This window comes from Aptenodytes forsteri, unplaced genomic scaffold (genome assembly GCF_000699145.1).
Source record: "Aptenodytes forsteri isolate BGI_AS27 unplaced genomic scaffold, ASM69914v1 Scaffold15, whole genome shotgun sequence".
NCBI lineage: Eukaryota > Metazoa > Chordata > Aves > Sphenisciformes > Spheniscidae > Aptenodytes > Aptenodytes forsteri.
In genome coordinates this window covers 28,211,733-28,233,874 of record NW_008795129.1, presented here as the reverse complement: position 1 = coordinate 28,233,874, position 22,142 = coordinate 28,211,733, and the positions used below count along the sequence as shown (strand labels likewise).

The window sequence follows — 22,142 nt, the reverse complement described above, 5'->3', positions numbered from 1 at the left end:
AATCCATGAAGTGAGGACTTGTTCTGACTACCTATCAGCTTCTTTTACTATGACCCTTTCAACATCACCAAAACATATGGACTCTCTATTTACCTGCATTAATCACTGCCTGTACACTCTATTTGCCAAGTACATACTGCTGTGTGAAAATCCTTGATTTATGTGCAATTCACACTACTTCATGGATATTTCTCTCCCAATGCATCTCTGCTACCTTTACTGACAAAACATTACCCATGTCAAGATGACTAATTAGTATATTGGCCTTTCGCTGTTCCTTTGACATACTAGGAGGGAAAATGGGTGGGGATAAAGGCCATGCAAGATGAAAGGTTTAAAAAAACGTGGATGAAGCAGATTCAGAAAAGAGAAAAACAGGGAATTCACTTGGGTAAGAAGCTAAATGAATAGATTCAAGAAGAAGAGGCTTTGCGTCTGGGAGGTTAACAGCAATTAAGTCAGAATTAAGAAGGGTAGAGAAAGGGTTGTGTATATGCTCTTCTAAGGCAGAAGATGATTTTTGCTATACAAAAGGAAGTATTTGTATCCCCATAATGGCACGTAGCTGTCCTGAAGAAGCTGCTTTCAGATCATTTCTACAGAAAAACTTGGGGTTGTGTGGAGAAGCAGAGAAAGTTCTCTGAGTTCATTTACGTGTACGAAGAGACATATGGATAACTTAAGTGTTATGCCATCATAAAACTAAACAGGGCTACACCAGCCAGACCAAATGCTTCTAAAGTATTAGGAAAAAAACCCACAAAACAAAACACAAGTATGAGTGACTAACCTGTTCTACTCTCAACATGTCTATGATCTGATCAAACAACGGGGTTCTCAGCAAGTCTCGATGAATTAAGAGAGTTTCCAGAGCATTACAGGCAGCAGGATATTCACACTTTGAGTCTCTGACTGAGGTTTAAGAGTAGATAATTGGTTACATAACATTTATGAAAAAGATTTTGAACAGCATATGAATTACCAATTACCATAACCATACCGCATACTCCACATACGAAGTTCAGTTACACCCATGAGATTCAAGTCACCCTCTCCCAGCTTACTTATTCGTGTGACCTTCTCAACGCTGGCATCTGTATCCACATACACATGACAGATCCCTTCGCTGTGTCCCATCACTGGGATTCCCTTAGCAGCTTTCTGGATATTCCTGACTAGCTGTGATGAACCACGTGGAATGATTAGATCTATTAGCTTATCCAAACGGCAGAGATCTTCTACTTCCTCTCTGGTGTTCACCTGTGGTAGTTGCAATACAATCAGTCTAAGGTTTGAACTCTCAAGTTCTGCCCATACTTTTTATACATACCATAGCAAAGAAATCGTTGATTTAATTCTAGTCACTTACTAGTTGTACCGCATCTTTGACTCCGTGAATGGAGAGTGCTTCTTGTGTCAGATGATGAAGGATTTGATTGCTATGTGCTGCCTCTTTCCCTCCTTTAAGTAGTAAGCCATTTCCACTGGCTATGGCCAAAGCAGACACCTGTCAGAAAGGAATTTATTTAAAAAAAAAAAAAGAGAGAAAAGTAATCTGTCTCTTCTGTCGGAATAACATCCACAAAATAGATTAAGAACAGGATTTTTAATCCTGTTGATTTACTCAATATTAATCTACAGTTTTCATTTTATGGCAGCAAAAAATAATTACAAGTAACAGCACATTTAATTCCAGAAATGAAATGTGTTAGTGTTTCAGAACAAACTTGAGTTTTCAGGGTCCTATTGCCAGGGGGAGACTGCAGTGGGCAAGTCAGAGGAAACCCTGGACATAGGCTCTGGTATGAACTGTGTAGCTGTGTGGGCAATCACCCCAAGGAGAATAATTCTAGGTGCAGGGACTCTTGTCCCTAACCATTCTGGCAGAAAGTGGCTAATGAGCTCTTCCTATGAGCAGGAAGAACATTTTCATTGTGCTGTCTAAAACAGAAGTCATAAATAGACAACACTTGCCTAAGTGTGGGAAAAAAACCTTCCAGACAATAGGCCCAGCATCACTTGTATCACTTTGCTTTCATGTTTATAACCAGAAGGAGCCGACTGAAACAGAAAGGCAACAATATAAGGTGCCAGATTTCACCCTTTTGAATCCAGCAACACAACTAGACCATATTTAAAACAAAATGCTCCAAAGAAGCCACCGCTTTTTGGAAGTTAGATAAAAAATTACTTCTGCTGTTGAAAACATATACTTAATTTTTTCAATCTCCAGACACTAGTTCTTATTGGTGTTTTCCCCACTAAACCGAAAACCTCTTTTAACAGAGGGGTGGGTGGTAGGTTTTTTTGTTTGTTTCAGTTTTTTCTTCTTTTCTACCTAGGACTATGTCAGACATGATAAAGCTCTCTTCCCAGACTTATTTTACTTTTGTATCCCTTTTTGTCTTCCTCACCCCAATCCCATTCACAATGGCCTCACAATTTGTCCACCTATTTGAAAAAAAAAAAAAAAGCATACACTCCATTAGAAAACAAAATCAGCTCCTCTCCAGAACCTTTTGGAACAAACAAATTAAGCATTTGAAGTTATTTTACTGTATTATTATCATCTGGGAAAGATCATATGTATCATTATCATCAGCTGTACGTATCATCACCAAACCTGCACTCATTAGTATATCAATTGTATGCTGTTGAGATGTGGATGCCAGAATTAGCCAGACTCACACCTAACAAGCAGTTAGCTTAGTGGCACATTTTAGATGCTGATTCATACAGAAAAATGTTAAGCCCATCAGATACATTTCCTCAGATCACCTCCTTTCCCCTTCTAATATCAAATGGATAACAATGTTTGATGTTTTACCTCATCCTGCTGTCAGCAATTTGAAGAGTATTGAAAAATAAGAAATACTTCAGAATAATGCACTAAAGTATAATAGTCTAGGAAGCCTACCTTACATAGATATTGTGTGTCTAACTTACAAAACTATACACTAAAAAGCTGTCTGACTGTATTTTGAAAGCATCTCATAAGCATCTGCCTCTCCAAAGGTCAGTATTACAAGGGAAAGCTAAACAAATAAGCTTATTTAAATAAAGAATTCCACTTTACAGGCATAAGATTAAAAGAAAGATTTGAAAAAATGAAAAGAAAAAAAATCAAGAATTAGGACACAAAAATAAAAAACTTTGTGATTAAAAGGAGAACAGAAAATAAGGGGTTTCAAAACAGTTCAGTCACTTCAAAGAATAGTAGAGCATGACTGTATTTCAGAGCAACAATTGGATTTGGTGGAATCTATAGGAAGCAGTCTGTGAAAGATGCTTGCAATTTGGCCTTGTAAATATTAGAAGCAAACATGCTATTTGTATTTGCTCATTAGAAGCTTATTAATTCTTAACTGGTAATCCGCAATTGTTTCACCTTTACTGCAACTCAAGACTGAACTCTGAGCACGGACCTAACTCTGCGTAAGCTATCTCCAGGGAGCAAATCGAGCGTGCTCTCTTCCAGGGCAAAGTCAAATTTCCCCTGTAATTGCTTACCCAAACAAGCATGAGATGCAGTAGTAAACTAAGTGGACGGAACTGCTCCTCTGCACTCAGAGACCATCCTACTATCAGCTACAGCATGGGACAGAAACCATGCAATTCAAACGCAGAGGTATCAAAGATGATCCTCTGAAGTTGCATCAGAGAACTTGATATGGACAGGAGGCTGGCAGGAAGAAAAGCAACTACCAAGACAAGGTATTCCAAGTCTGTAAAACAAAGCTGGGAAAAAAGCCAGCAAGAGCCAGTCTGGTGTAAGTTTTAAGATAAGATAAAGGGGAGGAGAAAGAGGGAGACATCAGCTACGCAAGGCAAGAGACCAGGGTTGAAGTCCAGGAAGACAGACTAGAATTCAACAAGGAAACATACCAGTTATCTATGAAGAACAGAGCTAGCAGCAAGGAGCTAATAATGGTAGACAAGGGAGACTAGTGCCTTTTTGTTTCATGGGAACTTTGCCTAGAGTATACTCCCTTTCAGTAAGAAATGGGGACAAAATTCAGGCATGAAGTACCAAGCTGTCCACTGGTGGAGTCTCACTTCCTTTTAAAGTGCCTGTACCTATCACTTTCTCCTCAAACACCTGCTCATATGTTAGGGAGCTCCTCAATCAATCTTCCTAGACACCTAATGTTAATTGTGGGAAATAGTGTTGAGAATGAAGTTTTTTGTTTTCTTTTTAAAATCTACTACAGTTGCTCAGTAAATTAGTCAGGAGTTAGAAAATAATATCAAGGTTGCCTCTGCAATGTTAGTTCAGTCCCCATATTTTCATGCATCATAACAGCATTTACACACAGCAATACTCCCACACAGCGCTGCAGATTAAGGTATTTGCCTTTAAGATGCCTGCCTTACTCCTGGCACAAGATAAATGACATTCACTTATAGTACACTGTTCAAGATTTTCACTAGCCTTTTCAGCAACTTCAGTACTTAAGAACTTAGAACACCATTCTTCCTCACACCCATCTCGCTACATCTGAGTAAAAGCTATCATTCCACCTCACTGCGTACAAACAGTATCAGTACAGGACAGACCACTCAATGCCTGGAACTTCTGTGCTTTCTATGCTCAGCCATTTTTAATTTTTTTTTTTTTATCATGTATTCCTAACAGTTAATTACTAGCATCTGTATTAAATAGTTCTGTTTAATCCCAGCCTGCAGTTCAGCTGTATGCAGCATGGACAGATAAAGGAGCTGCCCAAGCTGTGAGTTAGGCACTGAACATATATTTATAAGACACATGCAGAAACTGCACCATCTGAATGTGAGATAACTCCTTCTATATGTCAGGTTAAAAAAAAAAAAAAAAAAAATCACAAAAAAATCCCCAGGTCTGAATAACTCTGAACACTGCAGAAGCAAGTCCTGAGAATATGTCTGCAAGAAAAATAGGGATACCAACAAAGTCAATTTTAGAAGAATCCAAGCAAGAGTCCTTTGCGACAAGACTTCTTGCAGCCTCCCGATTGCTCACCAACAGAAATACCCTTTCTTTTGTCATCAAAGAATTCCCAACAGTGTAATCTGCCCTCCTTACATACCTGTGGAAGACAGTCAGGACGGGACTCAAAGATCACAAGAAGGACGCCAATAGGCACTGTCACCTGCTCCAAATCCAGGTCTTTTGCTATTCGTGTTCGCCGAATTACACGGCCGACGCTGTCCTGTGAGGATGCTGCAATCTGACGCAGACCAATAGCCAAGCTGTTCAGCTTTGATGTAGACAGACTTAGACGTTTCAACAAAGGAAGTGCCAATCTCCCTAAAAGAAGGAAAAAATTGTGCTGGAGATAGATTGGTCTGCATAGGCTCAAGCAAAAGCATCTTAAACAAGTGGTGAACCTAATGAAAATTTGGGTATTTCCCATGCCCTAGCAAGAAACCAAGATGAAAAATGCACAGCATTAAGTCCGGTAGCCACAATAAAACCATTCAAATATGACAATGATTTCACCCACCACCACATTTTCACTTAATGTGGTTTAAGTGATTTGTACATGAAGCAACATCAACATCCACAAAGATAAGGTTTGCCCTGTTTCAAGTACCGTAATATGTCTGAATTTCTTACAAATTTCTACCCTTGCAGTATTTCTGGAAGGTTTGGGCAGTAATTTCATCTTTCTGTTTTACAGCTAGAAATCCCAAAGCACAGAGGCATGCATAGCATTTCTGTTCAGATTGGGCAAGAACTGCCTGAATTTTCTAGTCTGAACACATTCAGACAGTAAGTTAACCCAGCAATGTCCCCTCAAGTACGCTGGTCAGTAAAAAACAGTTCCCTGGTGTCTTCCACGAAGTATTACAATTCATGATGTGTCAATTTTCATACATTTGCTATCCCTGTGTGTACACATCCCAATCCCAACTTCTCAATGAATGCATCAATTTAACAGAAGAATGGGTTTAATCCAAGCCACCTAAAGAGAACCTTTCTGATTGAGGAAGGGACACGGTTTTTTGGAGAGCATCAATTTAAGTATAGAGATGACAGCCTTCCCCTCAGGAGCCAAATATTATCTTAACCAGCCCAGAAAAATATGCACTTTATGCATGACAATAACAGAGATGATGTTTGTTATATTCCATTTCTAAAGTGAGCCTCCTTTGGCAAAATGGAGTGCTAATTTTTATTTAATTTTTTTACAATACACTGCTTGGTGTTTTGCAAGGCCTCAGTGTCTTCTCTGATGAAGGCATCTGTTTTATGTAATTAAGGAAGCTGCAGCTGTTTACACTGACAAGCTCTCAAGGTCCTGGGTTCACTAATCTGTGACAGCCATAATACCCAGCCCCAGGTGACAGAAGATTCTAGTTCTGCTCATTTCCTTCAAGGCCCAGAGAGGTTCAAGACAATAGGATTACCATGGAAGGACTTGAAATATTACCTTTATTTTCAGCCTCTTCTAAGTCCTTTTTGTTTGCCAAGAGAATTTCTTCTCTCTGGTCAGTTAGTAAGTCAGCAAGACGATAAATGATCTCCGCTCTCTGAAAAAGAAAACAGTTTCTGAACTGACTTCTTACACAAAGTCCATGCTATTTGACATCTGATCCCCTTCAGTCCATTTATGTTGACCACATCCTCTCACTGTCTTGACTCCCCAAATACTTGAGGCCAGCTGATTTTTCCAGCCTGCATCACATTGAAAAAGGAGGCTGAACACTGCTTCAACCTCTACGTTGCTTTTTATTATCTTGCTTTCAATGCCCAGTCTTCTTCACCAAACCCACAATGTTCTTCCTTTAAGACCACCTTGTCTTCTTCACAACGGATGCCACATTTTACCTATTCAGCTGCAGAGCAGTAACTGATTGTCTACAGCTCCTCTTTTGCACACACAGGAGTGAATGGAGCAAATTACTCCAGTCAGTTCTTCAGCAGCTCTGATCACAATTTATTTCTGTGTGATATTCGACACTTAAAATTTTTTATAATCCTCACATGAAAGCATATATTGCTTCATAGCCCCGCTGTACATTATCTTTCTGCTTTTCTCATCTCTTTAAGCATGCTACAATCCAAATGATTGATCTGGCACACAAAGAATAGATTCTTGTCCCAAGGGGCCCATTTGTGTTATAAATCCGTGTTGTAAAAGTTGCCACACATTCACAAGCTTAACAAGTGAGGACATATTGTTCCATCACCTGCTCAGGCTGTAGAGCCGCCAGGGTCCTGCCACCAGTTCGAGCCATTTCACCCTGCTGCTCTACTGTAGGACCTGCAAAAAACCCAAAAATATGCCATGCAGACAAAGTAACAGCACGTGTAGAAGTGAACACTAGACCCTCCATCTCCCGATTCTTTGCTCAAAGCAGGAAAACAGGTACAGAGTCTTAGACATATTCAAGAAATCCGTTGTATGCTAAAACATACAACATACAGGAAAATCTGTACATGACACAAAAATACTGCTATGGTCCCCAAAAGTGAAGAGTCATCACAGAGATTGTGAGGTCACCATGTCAGAGGCAAGTGTGCACCGTGTATCAAAAAGAGTTGACAAAGGGCAAAAAGAACACCAGGATAATTAAGTCTCAGGGCATGGTAGGCTACTGAAAGAAAGGAGGCAAACTTTGAAAAGTTTAAGTATCCAACTGAGGAAAACAAAGGATTACAAAATAGCATGTACAAACAATAATGGAAACCAAAACCTAATCTGAGTAACAGCTCACAGAAAAATTGCTTTTCCTCTGTCTCTCCCTATGTGCATTTTAGAAGGGTTCCTATAGAAAAGTGTGGGGCTTTTTTCTTTTTTTCTGGCAGGACCTCAAAGAATCCGTCTCAAACTGAAATGATATGGAACAGGTTACTTCTCTTTCTATTGCAAAACAAGTCACCAGGTTCAGGTAGCATTTCCCCAAAGAGTTCGCAAGTAGCTTATGGATAAACTAAGTTGTGATTTTTAACTCTCCTGAAATTGCCTGTAAAACAGATGACTTGAAGGTGATAAATATGACCCAACTTCTATTTAAGAAGGGTCCCATGGAAATTGCCAGAGCAGGAATTCCAATGTTATGGAAAATATCAAGAGGTATAGTGGGAAGTGTAAGAAAAGAACTTGTGGACACATGGTTAATTAGACTTATTTAAGAAGTGTTAAAACAGCTTTTTGAAGTTGTCATACTTTACAAAGTATGATATGTTTTGGTGTTCTTTGAGAAGAGTGACATGTATGTAAGCAGATACAGTCGATTTTAAAAAGTTCCTTGAATTTCAAAAGTGTGTTCTTTGGAAGACAGAAGACAAATTGCCACAATAGCAGAAGAGTGCCAGTAAAATTCCACAGGGACTTCTGCTGTTTGCCGTATTTGTAAGTGACTCAGAATGGGGTCACAAGATGAAAAGCTTTACTGCTGATACAAATTTATTATAGTGAGACTAACCGAAAAGTGTCACTATCACACTTTTTCCTAGAAAGCAGCTTTACAGAGGAGGACCCAGGGGTCCTGGTGGACACCAAGTTGAACACAAGCCAGCAGCATGCCCTTGCCGCAAAGGTGGCTAACGGTGTCCTGGGCTGCCTTAGGAGGAGTGTTGACAGCAGGTGGAGGGAGGTGATCCTTCCCCTCTACTCAGCACTGGTGAGGCCACACCTGGAGTACCGTACCCAGTTCTGGGCTCTCCAGTACGAGAGAGACATGGACACTGTGGAGAGGGTCCAACAAAGGGCCACAAAGATGATGAAGGGACTGAAGCACATCTTGTATGAGGAAAGGCTGAGCGAGCTGGGACTGTTTAGCCTGGAGAAGAAGGCTTGGGGGGATGTCATCAGTATGTACAAATACCCAAAGGGAGGGTGTAAAGAGGATGGAGACAGGCTCTTTTCAGTGGTGCCCAGTGACAGGACAAGAGGCAATGGACACAAACTGAAACACAGGAGGTGTCTCCCATTAGGAAGTACTTTTGCACCATGAGGATGACCAAGCACTGGCACAGGTTGCCCAGGGAGGTTGTGGAGTCTCCATTCTTGGAGATATTCAAAAGCTGTCTGGACACAGTCCTGAGCAACCTGCTTGAGCAGGGGATAGGACCAGATGACCCTGCCATCTGTCATACTGTCCCTTCCAACCTCAGCCATTTGGCAATTCTGCGATTTCCTCTGCAGCCAAGTCACTAGGCCACAAAACAGCAAGTGTTAATTCAAACCAGATAAACATGAAGCAATGTAGAGGGGAAAAGGAAAATCACTCCTTAGTATTGTAACAAATAATACTATGAAAACATCATTTCAGTGAACATCAACATCAAAAAGCAAATTAAATGTTTGAAATTATTAGAAAAGGCCTAGAGAACATAATAGAAAACATCATCAATCTTATCAAAACTCAGTTAGTCCTGCCATCTCATAAATTAAAGCTTCAATTGCATCTTGAATGCTATGTGAAATTTTGATTTTTGCCCATCTCAAAAAGGCCACAAAAGAATGAAAACAGTTTTGAACAAGAGAAATGGCAATGACCAAGTTTTTGGAAGAACTTTGGTACAAAATGTCTCAGACCAAACCTCTTTCATGTGGAAGAGATGATGAGGGAAAAGATGATGTCTCACATCTTCGAAGTTAAACAGGGGTTGATCGCCCATACAGGCAGTAGGGGCAGCAAATGAAGCTATCAGGAAGAAAATTCAAAACCTTCTCCACCACCCCAACTCCAAAATAAAGCAAGCAGTTCTTCACATAGTTCTAGCTCCAGAGTTTACACACAGTATCTAGTTAAGGCTCTTGACTATCGTGACACAGAGCCCTGCAGATGCTAAGTCTTTACATGGGTTCAAAGAATGATTCAACAATTCATACAAGAAATGCATTGAGGGTTATTATACACAAAGAAATTCGTTTGGCTTAAAGCGCAAGTCAAAAGTATCACTCCGTACTTGTCCTATTCTGCTAAGGTCACGGATCTTTGGCTTGACTTTCTCCAGCGGCTGTTACACCGTCCCAGCAATGCAGTGGCAGGAAGACATTCCTACCCACCATACCAGAAGACTGAGTTGTAAAAGGAGTTTATGATAAGAAATAAAACTAAACGCTATCTTAGTTCAGCAGTACATTCTATGTCTACATTTTCACACTGAAATCTTCAATACTAGATGATAACCCCTGAGACTAAAAATGGTAAAAATTCTACTCATTGCATTCTTCAAACGCAAGTCTGATGCAGCAGTTTATCAGTTGGAGGGAACCAGAGCAGAGGATTCAACATTTTCTATTCCTACTTTCAAAAATACCTTTCAAAATCCATTTTTCAAGCACAGTGTAGTTTCCCAGTTATTGTACAGGTCTAGCCAAATTTTAACTCTAACCTTTCGCGAAATCTCTACAACTCTCAATGTACACATTACCTCTGTACTCACCTGCAGGTTTTACCTCTGAAAAAAAAGTTCCAACTTTTTTCCCTTCCACAATATCTGTGATGACATGACCTGAGATCTTTGGGTGAGTTCCATTTGCAATCACTACAGAGGTGCCACCTTGGAGGGCCCACAGAGCTGCTTTCACCTACAGTGAAGGATAGAGCCAGTTCCAGGAAATTCACTTGTTATTTGAATCATCACTCTCAACAAGACTTATTGCTCCACTTTGATCTCCAGATTGATCACTTATGCTTTCAAAAAGCATTCAACACACTTCAGGAATTTCCATATTGAATTGAATGAGAACATGTATTTGCGCTTTACCTTCCCTTCCTTAACTAGCTGCCACTTTATGAGCGTACTTCAACTTTTCCTAACAGCCTGCTTTTTTCAAGACTTCTGCAAGGGCATTTTGGTCATATGTTCTTTTTCACCATTACTTTATGTTGCAAGTTCTTGTTACTGTTTGAAGAAATCCAATTTTCTTTTTTGAAAAGATTCTGTTGCCTATTTCCTTGACATTGATTAGCCATCAATAATTAATCCACTTTAAGTGACCAGGTGATATTACTTCTACTGCGGTGCACTGTTCTTGCTCAGGTCCTAGCCATTACCATATAACATTAAAATATTATTCAATACCTTTAGCTGTCTGAATTACTCCCTTAAAGTTTGATCAGCCTAAGCACTCCTTGTGGGTCCGCTTAAGAATTAGAGGTATTCTCATTGTTTATAACCCTTTGGTGAAGCTATGAAGTTTGCTGAAGAGTTACTCAGGTTTCCACACAAAGTTTTTACCTACTTTGTTCACATTTCCTGTTCATGTTCTCACGGGATTTTTTATTTTTTTGCTTCTACTTTTTGCTTGGGAGTACACCTATTGTCTTAATAGTTGTTTCTTTCAGTAGGCTCTATTTGAAGACTTTGCACTTCTTCAGTTTTGAATTATATGATTTTATTTGGCATTCTTCCCCCTTTTTGTTGTTATTTTGGAGGAAGATTCTATAAGTAGAGCATTTAAGAGTCATCTTCAAAAGTCAGGTCCTCAGCGTACTAAGCAATGTATAGAAGCAACACGCGTAAGATCTAAGGCAAGAAGGAAGTCTGAAACAAGAACAATCTGATGTCCACAGACAGATGGGAACTGAAATCAATGATACTACCAGATCACCTGTGTGCTGAAGGCTGTCATGGAGAGTGGGTGGGGAGGCAGGCATCATGATCAACAAGAACTCTATGAAATTTAGGGGCAGTATCTTTGTAGGCATTGCCCTAACATGAAGGGCAACATGAGTTCCCTTTCTGAACTTCAGTGTTGGCATACTCAAGTTTGCCTAGTCCTTCTACAGAATGTTAAACTTACACAGCAGGATTACCTTATTAGTAAGGGTCCTTTGAAATCCCCATGTACTGATTAGCCTAAGATTAAGAATGTTAAACTTACAGCAGGATTACCTTATTAGTAAGGGTCCTTTGAAATCCCCATGTACTGATTAGTCCTAAGATTAGCCTCTTTCCACACACCTGAGCCACTGTTTAAGGCATGACAACATGATTTCTCTAAAATTTCCCCCCCTCCAACATTTCACTGGTCCATACCAAAATACAAAAACACAAACCCAAATCTCAGATGTTACCTGCTGAAGAGGTACTGCCTATGGTCTCCTTTGTTTCTTTTCCCGATCGAGGTATGGGCAGCATTATCCCACCACTATATTTAATTACGTGTCATTTATTTTACTGCAAAAGCTTCTCTGCTTCCTCACTTCTACACTTTCCTAATATGGTTCTACAATTAGGTATTACAGTCCATACTCACTGGGAGACACAACCTGTCAGATATGCCTATCACATCAAACTTTTGACTACCACAAGACCATCAACTGCTCCATTTTTGCTCAAGTTTCATGCTGATAATCAAGATTTGTACTTTGATCTACCATCTGTTTATTCTATTATTGATGTGACAGTTTTCCAGAAAATCATGCAATTCTCAACTGTAACAAATTTTTGTTACAGCAGCAGCATTGAGATTTGCCTCTATGTGACTCAGACTTAAAGATACCAAATATCTCTAACAGATTGTTATTTTTACAATACAAGTACTCTCTGACCTTAGCAGCTTTCCCCTCAATACCTGGAATCATTTAAACTATTCCAGAAGCCAGATCAAGGGAATGTTGTTTCTAAATAAGCTCTGTACATCCCATAGTTACAAATACAACACTCAAATGCCTCCTCCTTTTGCCACCTTCCAGTCCACGCTCTGATACTGAAGTATGCCTTACCTGATTCTTCAGAAAAGGAAATAAAACATAAAATAACTGGTGAAGAATTTCACTTTGGTCTTTCCCTGCTTAGTCAAAATCTACTTCAGTTTTCACAGACAACCTTCCAAAAGTGTCCTTAGGAAACCTGCACCAATTAATACTACCGTAGTGCATATCCCAGCACCGTGAGAGACATATGCTGAAGTCTCACACCACACCCATGTTTATGCCCTCACAGCAATGAATACTGAGGGCATCCAGCTGTACACAGCAATAGAAACCATCAGCCCTCCTACCTCTACTAATCTTGTACTCAAGAACTAAAGTGCCTTGGTGTGCACCAATAAATCCTTCAGAAGGAAACAGCACAGGTACAAGCTCAGAAAGGAGACAGAGATATCATATCAGATTCAAGTGACAGGGATTCCCAAAGTCTTTGGATTATCACATAAGAAAGAAGTGAGGAACGACTCTTATTTTAATTTAAAACACCAACTTAATACAGTTCCAAATGTCACATTTTACAAACTACTGGAATGTAATTCATTAGTTGCTCTTTTCAATCCACATAGACTTAAGAGAGAAGCTAAAGGAACCCATACACCGTTCCAGGGTACTCACAGAATAGCTGAGACTGGAAAGGATCTCTAGAGATCATATAATCCAACCACCCGCTCAAGGCATGGTCAACTAGAGCAAGTTACTCAAGACACCATCCAGTCAGGTTTTGAACATCTCCAAACATTGAGATTCCACAAGCTCTCTCTGCAACCTGCTCCAATGCTTCAGCAACCTCACCGTAAAATTCTTACATTTCAATTTAATTTCTTGTATTTCAGTCTGTGCCCATTGCCTCTTGTCTGTTCCCTGGATACCACTGAGAAGAGTCTGTCTCCGTCTTCTCTACACCCTCCCTTCAGGTATTTATACACAAACTTTCTCTTCTCCGGGGTAAACATCCCTAGCTCTCAGCCTCTCCTAGCGTGACAGATGCTCCAACTCTTTAATCATATTCATGGCTCTCCATTGGATTCACTGTAGTATGCCATGTCCTTCTTGTACTGTGGTGTCCAGAACCAGACACAACTCTACAGATGTTGTCTCACTAGTGCTGAGTAGAGGGAAATAATAATTTCCCTCAACCTGCTGGCTATGTTCTTTCTAATGCAACCCAGGATGCTGTTGGCCTGCTTTGCCCAAAGGGCATATTGCTAGCTCACGTTCCTCTTGGTGTCTACCAGGACCCCTATGGCCTTTTCAGTGAACCTGCTTTCCAGCCGGTCAACTCCGCAGCCCATACCGGTGAATGGAGTTGTTCCTCTCTAGGGATAGGACTCGGCATTTCCCGTTATTGAACTCCATAAGGTTCCTCTCTGCCCATTTCTGCAACCTGTCAAGATCCATCTGACTGGCAGCAGAATCACCTCATCTATCTCCTTTTCCCACATCTCCCTTTCCTTCCCAATAACAAATGTTCCATATTTCTACCTTGGCTTCCATGCCTCCCATTCCCACCCGGGATTTGGTTCCAAATGTTACAGACTGCTGGTCTCCTGGGTAGAATATGTCAATGAGCTTTGCATCATCAGATCCTGGAGGGCTGTCAAAGAGTCCTGAAATAAAAAATAAAAATCTGTTAGTGTTATATACCCTCATCTCCAAAGCTCACTCACGAAAAAAGAAAAAAAAAATTCCATGAGGCTGAAAAGCTGTATTCCACTTTACAGGATTGAAAAGTTTCACTGAACCCTGCTTTTTGTGCGACTGAAAGCACGAAATGCTTAACAGGCAGACTCAAGAAGTATAGCTTTACCAAAAGCATAACAAATAAGAAACCAAAAACCCACATGCTGAATAGCAGCATGCAAGCTGGGAGGTAGTGACATTTGGTTGAGGTTACAGAGACAGTTTATAGCTTTTATATGTTCAAAATCAGGGCTTACATATACAAGCCCACAACTGAACAGGCAAAGGATAGTCCTCCTCACCAAAATCTCAGAGGATATTCTTGAATGCTGGGTTGTACAGTGATAAACTGGGCAATTCAGAAATATGTAAAAAGGGTAACAATCGAATTCTGCTAAAAAGAAACTCAACACTACAGAGACATACTCTTATTAATTTTTTTTTAAATCTAATAATTTTATGTAACTATGTTTGGAGTTGAATGATGCTTTGGTTTACCTAACACATTAAACCTAAACTCTACCACCACACTTTCCAGAAATTCTGTGTGAACAAATACTGGCATTACAAATTAGAGAGCACAAGTGCAGACTATCTGTGTCCTTCCTTGATAGCTTGGGAAGGAGAGGACACACATCTTTCTATAAACAAGATGTCGCATTGAATGAATAAGCTTGGAGGATGGGGGTCTTGGGTGTTATTTTTTTTTTACACGTTCTCAGACAGTCATTTCAACTGGAATCAACCATGAAATCCAGCTGAATCTGCCAAAAGAAACTGTGTTTATGGAAATGCATCTCCTTCCTCCTCAGGGCCTACAATATGTGCCAAAGCCCAGGATCCACTGAAAGAAACCCATCTGGAAAAGATGAAAAGACTATGTGACTTGGGTGATAATGGACTGCACTGATCTGAAACTGCAGCCACTACCCTCCTCTCTCTAGAAAAGGAACTTCAACATCCCTAGGTGACAGACATGTCACAGCAGCACAGCTCAGAAGACTAGAGCAGTGTAAGCCAAATGTCTGGGAGACAGAAAAAGCTAGCAAGTTCCAGGTATCTGGAAGGCAGTGACCAGGCCTTGTAATGTACCTGTACTTCACTGAAAGACAGAACCTGCTGCCAGAAGAAACAAACTATTGTAGAATAGTATTTGGCCTATACTCCTGATTCTAAACAGATAGCCTTTATCCTGCATATTACTCATGACTACGTCATACAATTCTGAGAAGCTAGCAGAAGTACCATAGTACATATGGTATTCTGGGTTCTGGAACAAGTCTCAAGTTCACGTGCATTCTCACCCACCCAGATTCAACAGTATGGCAGACAGTCTTTGGCTTATGCAACAGCATCAGCATTGGGTATATGCCTTAAGGAGTTATGTGGTACATTGTAATTGTCCCTGTAAAAGATATGAACTGAAGAGATCCGTAAAACTTGGAATACAGGTTGGTTTGACTATCTGATGTACTTCAATAAAACAAGAAAGTAAAGAAATTACTCACAAACCTTCTACATCTGAGAGAACAATCAGGAGATCAGTTTTCATTTCCACAGCCAGTCGTGCTGCCAGACTGTCGTTATCCTTCACACTAATCACCTGCAATGCACATGCATATCAGCAGCACTGAATAGCGGGAGGAACTAGGAAATACTTGGCTGCAACATACAAAAGCAAGCTACCTCAGCACGTACCAAGTCCTTCTGAGCTACTTTGTTCACCCCCACTGGAAGCTTAGAAGGCGATCTTTGATACGCTTTTGGAATGCAGTAAAGTGGTATCAAAATGACAAGCAGTGTGATCAGTACCTGCATTCTCCACCTTGGTGCCCAGTGACAGGACAAGAGATACTAACTGACCCTGCTTTAAGCAGGGGTGCTGGACTAGACGACCTGCAGAAGTCCCTTCCAACTTCAACTATTCAGTGAAAACCAAACTGGGTATGCTTGCTTTTGGCAGAGCAGACATCATCTGCCCTGCTTCTACTCCACAGCACTGTATCATGCCAGAAACAGACAGGTCAGCATCATCTGCCCTGCTTCTACTCCACAGCACCGTATCATGCCAGAAACAGACAGTCTTCCAGCACCCTCCTGTCCACGTTACTGATTTTGTATGTTTGTTTCCCTGCTGCAGGCTTCAGAGGTCTCTGATTATGGCACTAGTGAAGTACACATTACTGCTGTACCATCTACAAGCAGGATCCACCCCCTTGCAATACTTTACCCACATTTACCCCCTGCAGATCACTGTTCGGCTCTGGAGGTGGAACAACAGCATCATTAGTGTTTATTATAGGGACAATATTCATTCTTAAGAGCTCATGCAATGTCCCATTTAAGTTCCGACGCTTCTGTTCATCATGGAAATCCAGGTTGGTGACTAAAATCTAAAAGGAGGAAAAAAATTAATATATACTTAGCCTACCACTTTTCCTGAGAAGAAAACATAAAGCAGAACATAGATGCTGATAATAACTACTAAGACCCTAAACAACTCAATAGATTACTCAAGACACTGCCTTTCCTGTTTTCCCTCCCAGTGTAATGTTTCTACCGTTGCAAGCAGAAGGCATGCTTTGTCTCAAGACTTCTCTTCAGCTCTAGAAGAATCTTGGTCTTAAAGCCTCCTGCATGCAGACACCACCCCTTTCTTTTTGGTATTTTAAGACAAAAAACCTCAATGTCTGCTCTGAAGAGACCTTTTTTTCATTTTTACTCTGCCATCGAACATTTGAGAACTAAGCAAACAACTCTACCACACAAATGTTACAATAGCACTTGGAATCAATGTGTACACTGACTTTTTTGGCATGGGCAATTAATTCTTTTAAATCGAAGGAATTATAGTTGTCTGCAGACTTGAACAAGATTATAATCCAGCGCAACCTATAATGATTGTTAGCTATACTGTAAACATTTTAGTGATATCAGCTATACTATATTACAGGAAGAAGTTCCTCCAAGCAAGACTTCATACTAAGCTCCTAAATTCATTAAAAGTGTCTAAACAAATGAGGCCTTACAGTTGATGCAATTCTGTATTCTGAAGAGTATTTAAGATAAGCAAAGTGTCTTTCAAAGTAGTTCAATTAATACAGTTGCAGCATTCAGTACAGGCAGAAGACCCAGGCTAGGGATACCATCACCCACAAGTTAGAAAAGTTTGAGGAGCGGATGGACAGCAAGTTCTGAAGTATGGATATGCACTTCTGTCAGCTTTACAGAATGTGTGGCAGTTCAGCCACCTGTGATTTTTAAACCTTCACTTTAGATCACCAACTTTACCTTTCGTGAAGAGACCTTAACAGACCCCTCCCCCCCGTACATAAGAGCAGGACACACACGAACTCCAAAGAGAAAAAGCCTATTTGCTTTACCTTGACAATAGATAACTCCATTTCAGAAATACTTAGCAAGGCACTCCTGTATAAGCTACCATTTACGCTACAATAAGCCCCAAAAGTAGGATGGCAATGGAAATGCAAGACTACAGTAAAGGTAGCAGCATATAAAACATGGCAAAAATCCAAGAACAATTCCATCACTGACTGAAGTAGCAAGTCAGTCTAGGAAAGAAGGAATCCCTTACTTGAGCTGCACAGATGCTGTACTGCGTAAACATGGCCTCATACAGAGCCATGAGTCCACTCTGGCCAGCTGCTGCACAGGCTCGGGCCTCCAATACTGGAATAGCCTACAAAGATAAAGAACAGCTGTCAGGCAGTGACTTGAGCAGGTACTACCCAACATTCAAGGAAAAGTGGGAGCGCCCCCAGCCACTCACCATATCTTTTAGCTGACTCTGGCCTGAATGAAGTGCTTGCCTCACACTCTGAGAAAGCAAGATCTCATGACGCAACCGTTGCTTTCCAAAAGCTACAGCACCACTGGTGACAATCATCATCTCTCGGCCCTGATTTTGCAGCATTGACACCTGTAGGTACAGAACATAAAAAATAGGGGCTGGAGTATGATCACAGCTAGCATGACAGTTCTGGCTATTATAGACAACCTTATGCTCACCAGTTCTTGCAGACACAAGTGTTTTGCTTTATCCATGGATGTGCAAAGCAAGGCAACCACCCTCTAAGATACTCCTGTACACCTTCCTAGCCACTTAGGAGCTATGCAAAGGACTGCATGCAATCTATAGCTTCTGCTAAACTTTCTTTTCATAATACCAGTTTTTATGACAGTCATGCTTGAATTTTCACAATACATATTACATGGTAATACTTCTATACCCCTCGCCTCTCCACCTCCATTGCTACAGATAAGGAAAGATAAGATATGAAAAAGCTGTAAAGTAGCAGCTGTACCTTCCACTAACCTTCATATTCACCATCCATTCTCAAAGCTGCCATTATACTGTAACTTTGTATTCTAGAAGTGAAGAAGCTAACTCCAATAGTACAGCTTTTAATTACTTCTTTCTTACATGCATCTGGCCAGATTCCTTTCAGAGCTCTAAAGCTAAACGTCTTACATGAATTTAATTTATTATGTTCACTTTACTTCCCAGAGGAAACATGTCCAATCCCCTCCAAAGTCATAACTTCATTTTGGAGAACCAATCCATGAGTTGATCCCATCAGTTTTTCCTACAAGTAATGAGGTTTCAAGCTTTCTCCTGGAGAAAATCTGCAAATGCTCAGATAATCAAGAAGGGACTACTCTTTCTGCAGACTTCACAAACTTCAGTGCCACCTTCCCACTAGATCCAACTAATGCCCCCGTCATGTCTTTACCTATTGCCTAAAAATGTCACTGTGCAAATCTGTCCCTCTATACTGGGTCTGGCCGAGATGGCGTTAACTTTCTTCATAGGGGGCCATATGGTGCTGTGTTTTGGATTTCAGGACTAAAATAGTGTTGATAACATTCCGATGTTTTGCCTATTGCTAAACAGTGCTTGCACAGCATCAAAGCCTTCTTTTTCCCATGCTGAGCAGTACCTGCACAGCATCAAGGCTTTCTTTTTCCCTACTGTGTCCCATCACAGCAGGTGGGCTAGGGGCTGGGCAAGAAGTTTGGAGAGGACACACTTGGGACAGCTGACATGAACTGGCCAAAGGGACATTCCATACCATATTACATCATGCTCAGTAATAAAACTGGGGTAGCAGAATACGAAAGGGCAGCGGGTTGTCTTCAAGGTGGCTGTCACTCGGGGACTAGCTGGGCATTGGTCTGCTTGTGTGAGGTAGTGAGTGAGCATAACTTGTTTCTTGTCCCATTTCCTTCACTTATTAAACTGTCTTTATTTCAACCCATGAGTTTTCTTACTTTTGCTCTTCCTATTTTCTTCCCAATACGACTGGTGGTGGGAAAGAGGTGTGGGGAGCAAAGAAGCATCTGTGTGGGTGCTTAGCTGCTGGTCAGGGTCAACCCACCACACCTTCAAACACTGATTTACTGAGTTACACGGTTTATGCTACCACAGCACAGGGGGATGAAAAGGGGAAAGAGCAACACATTGCTTTAAAGGGCCATCACTCTTTTATGAGTTTTTCCTACAATCTTCTGTGCCATCCAACAATCACCAAGTATCTGAAGTTAAAACAAACATTCCACTTCAGTCACAGATTTACCTGCTCTACAATAGATGCCAGCCTCCCAAGGGCCAAGCCACACTCATCCCCTCGAGTCACAACAGCACTACCCAGCTTCACTACAATCCGCTTTGCATGCTTCAGCTCACTGCGGTGTGCAAATGATTTTCCATGTGCACGGCTGAGTGGCATGGTGATAAATGGGATGTTGCTCCAACAACGGATGGATTCATTCCTTAATCTTTGGTTATGGCGAGGCAGATCTGTGGAGAAAGAAAGGAAAAAAGAAAAAAAAAAGCAGTTTTAAGTGTTTCATTCAGACTTTAAGCCCTTGAAATCATGTAACATTTCCTCCCTTTCCAAGGCTAAAGCTCACAATAAACACTTCTCAGTGACTGGGAATGAGAAGCTAACTTTCAAGTCACCAAAATAAAGTGAGAACCAATGATATCTGAGCTGCACTAACCATCCCTAAGGTATATAAGGCAGTATCCCATGTGTCACAGAGCTTTGACTCTAGGAATCTAGAATACCAAACTGAAGGACACTGTAAAAAAGCCCGTACATAGACTCCATAGAATAGCTCACATACAGCTCGCATCAGAAGTTTAAAAAAATTAAAAAAAGTCCTTTGCCTTGCTTCATTAGACACAGCTAGAGAACTTTCCTGTCTGTAGTAGTGCAGAAAGCTTGACTGTTAAGAAACACAAGAAACACAGCTTTTACAACATCTCTAAGTCAGGTATTTTTGTACGTTGCTCAATTAGGGGCAGCAGAAGGGGGATGACAGACATACGAACTGGAAGTCACCTTCCTATAGGATAAATAGGCGTTGGAGGGAGAAAGTGCAGTCACAGCATTACTCAGGTAAGATGCAAGATACATAAGGCTGGCATTTCGCCCAAGTCAATGAGCTAGGGAACATTTCTCAGCAAAATCTTTGTTTTCAAAATGCCTGCAAAGGACAGTAAGACCACTATCAGCACAGCAGATTAAAGAGAATAGTGACTATTAAGGTACAATCACAAGGAACAGTCTGGATTCTTTCTATTTGACAAAGAGGAGGACCCAAACACATAAAGTCCCAGAGTTAAGCTGAAGGAATGAAGGCAGATGGAAAGCACTTCCAACATACTTTATATGAAGTTTTGCACAGCCACGGTGAATTGTGTCTGAAGAAGGAGTTGTGCAGATAAGAACCTGCAACCCAAGTTTGTCAACTGGAAAATTAATATAATATGGATAAGCCGTATTACTTGAAAAAATTTGAAACCACATTTCCTTATCCTCCATCTAGTTCTTCTTGTATTACTATTCAGAAACTGCTTTAAAGCAGGTCAACTTTTAGACAGTCTCAAAAATACCAGTATAGCAAAAGAGAGAACACTTCTGACGTAATTACAGAAAAAATGGCTACCGACACTATACTCTGGGACCAAAAGTGCAACTTAGTCAAAAGATGGCACACGTTCATGGAAATATTATGGAGAAGATCATACTGGATGCTATGGAAAGGCATTTAAAGAACAATGCAATCATCAGGCACAGTCAACATGGGTTGACAAAGGAAAAGTCCTGTTTAACTAATTTGATATTCTTCTATGATAAGGTCACCTGCCCAGTGGATGAAGGGAAGGTGGTGGATGTAGGTTTTTTTATTTTAGTGAGGCTTTTGATACTGTTCCTCACAGCACCCTTCTGGACAAGTTGTCCAACAGTGAGATGAGCAGATTCACAGTGCACTGGCTGAAGAACTGGCAGGACAGCGGGGCTCAAAGGGTTGTAGTGAATGGGACTACACCTGGCTAGCAACCAATCATCAGCAGTGTTCCTCAGGGCTCAATCCTAGCGCCAGTGCTGTTCAATATATTTATCAACAATCTGGATGCAGGAGTCGACTGCACCGCTAGCAATTTTGCTGATGATACTAAACTGGGAGGTGCTGTTGACTCTCTCCAGGGACAAGAAGCCTTGCAGAGGGATCCAGATAGATTGCAGTCATCAGTGGCATGAAATTTAACAAGTCCAAATGCCGGATTCTGCACCAGGGACAGAGTAACACTGGACACAAGTATAGATTGGGAGAGGAGTGGTTGGAAAGCAGCCCTGCAGAAAGGGATCTGGGGGTGCTGGTTTGCAGGAGGCTCAATAGGAGCCAGCAGTGTGCCCTGGCAGTCAAGAGGGCAAACCGCATCCTGGGGTGCATCAAACACAGAATACCAGCTGGTCAAAAGAGGTGATTATCCC

The 22,142-nt window shown here is 40.9% G+C and overlaps 1 protein-coding gene across 1 annotated transcript in view; it reads right to left on the bottom strand.

Annotated features, from left to right (window-relative positions):
* The window catches only part of ALDH18A1 (aldehyde dehydrogenase 18 family member A1), a 40,434-nt gene that overhangs the window by 6,089 nt on the left and 12,203 nt on the right, over nt 1–22,142 (bottom strand). The window contains exons 5-17 of the mRNA XM_009277972.1: nt 19,935–20,158; nt 18,128–18,277; nt 17,933–18,037; nt 16,578–16,730; nt 15,850–15,940; nt 14,140–14,264; nt 10,382–10,526; nt 7,174–7,247; nt 6,414–6,513; nt 5,067–5,287; nt 1,370–1,507; nt 1,065–1,260; nt 791–912 (exon numbers count right to left, since the gene is read on the bottom strand). Of these exons, the coding sequence (XP_009276247.1) occupies nt 791–912; nt 1,065–1,260; nt 1,370–1,507; nt 5,067–5,287; nt 6,414–6,513; nt 7,174–7,247; nt 10,382–10,526; nt 14,140–14,264; nt 15,850–15,940; nt 16,578–16,730; nt 17,933–18,037; nt 18,128–18,277; nt 19,935–20,158 (1,844 nt within the window). The remainder of the gene's footprint in view (nt 1–790; nt 913–1,064; nt 1,261–1,369; nt 1,508–5,066; nt 5,288–6,413; nt 6,514–7,173; nt 7,248–10,381; nt 10,527–14,139; nt 14,265–15,849; nt 15,941–16,577; nt 16,731–17,932; nt 18,038–18,127; nt 18,278–19,934; nt 20,159–22,142) is intronic.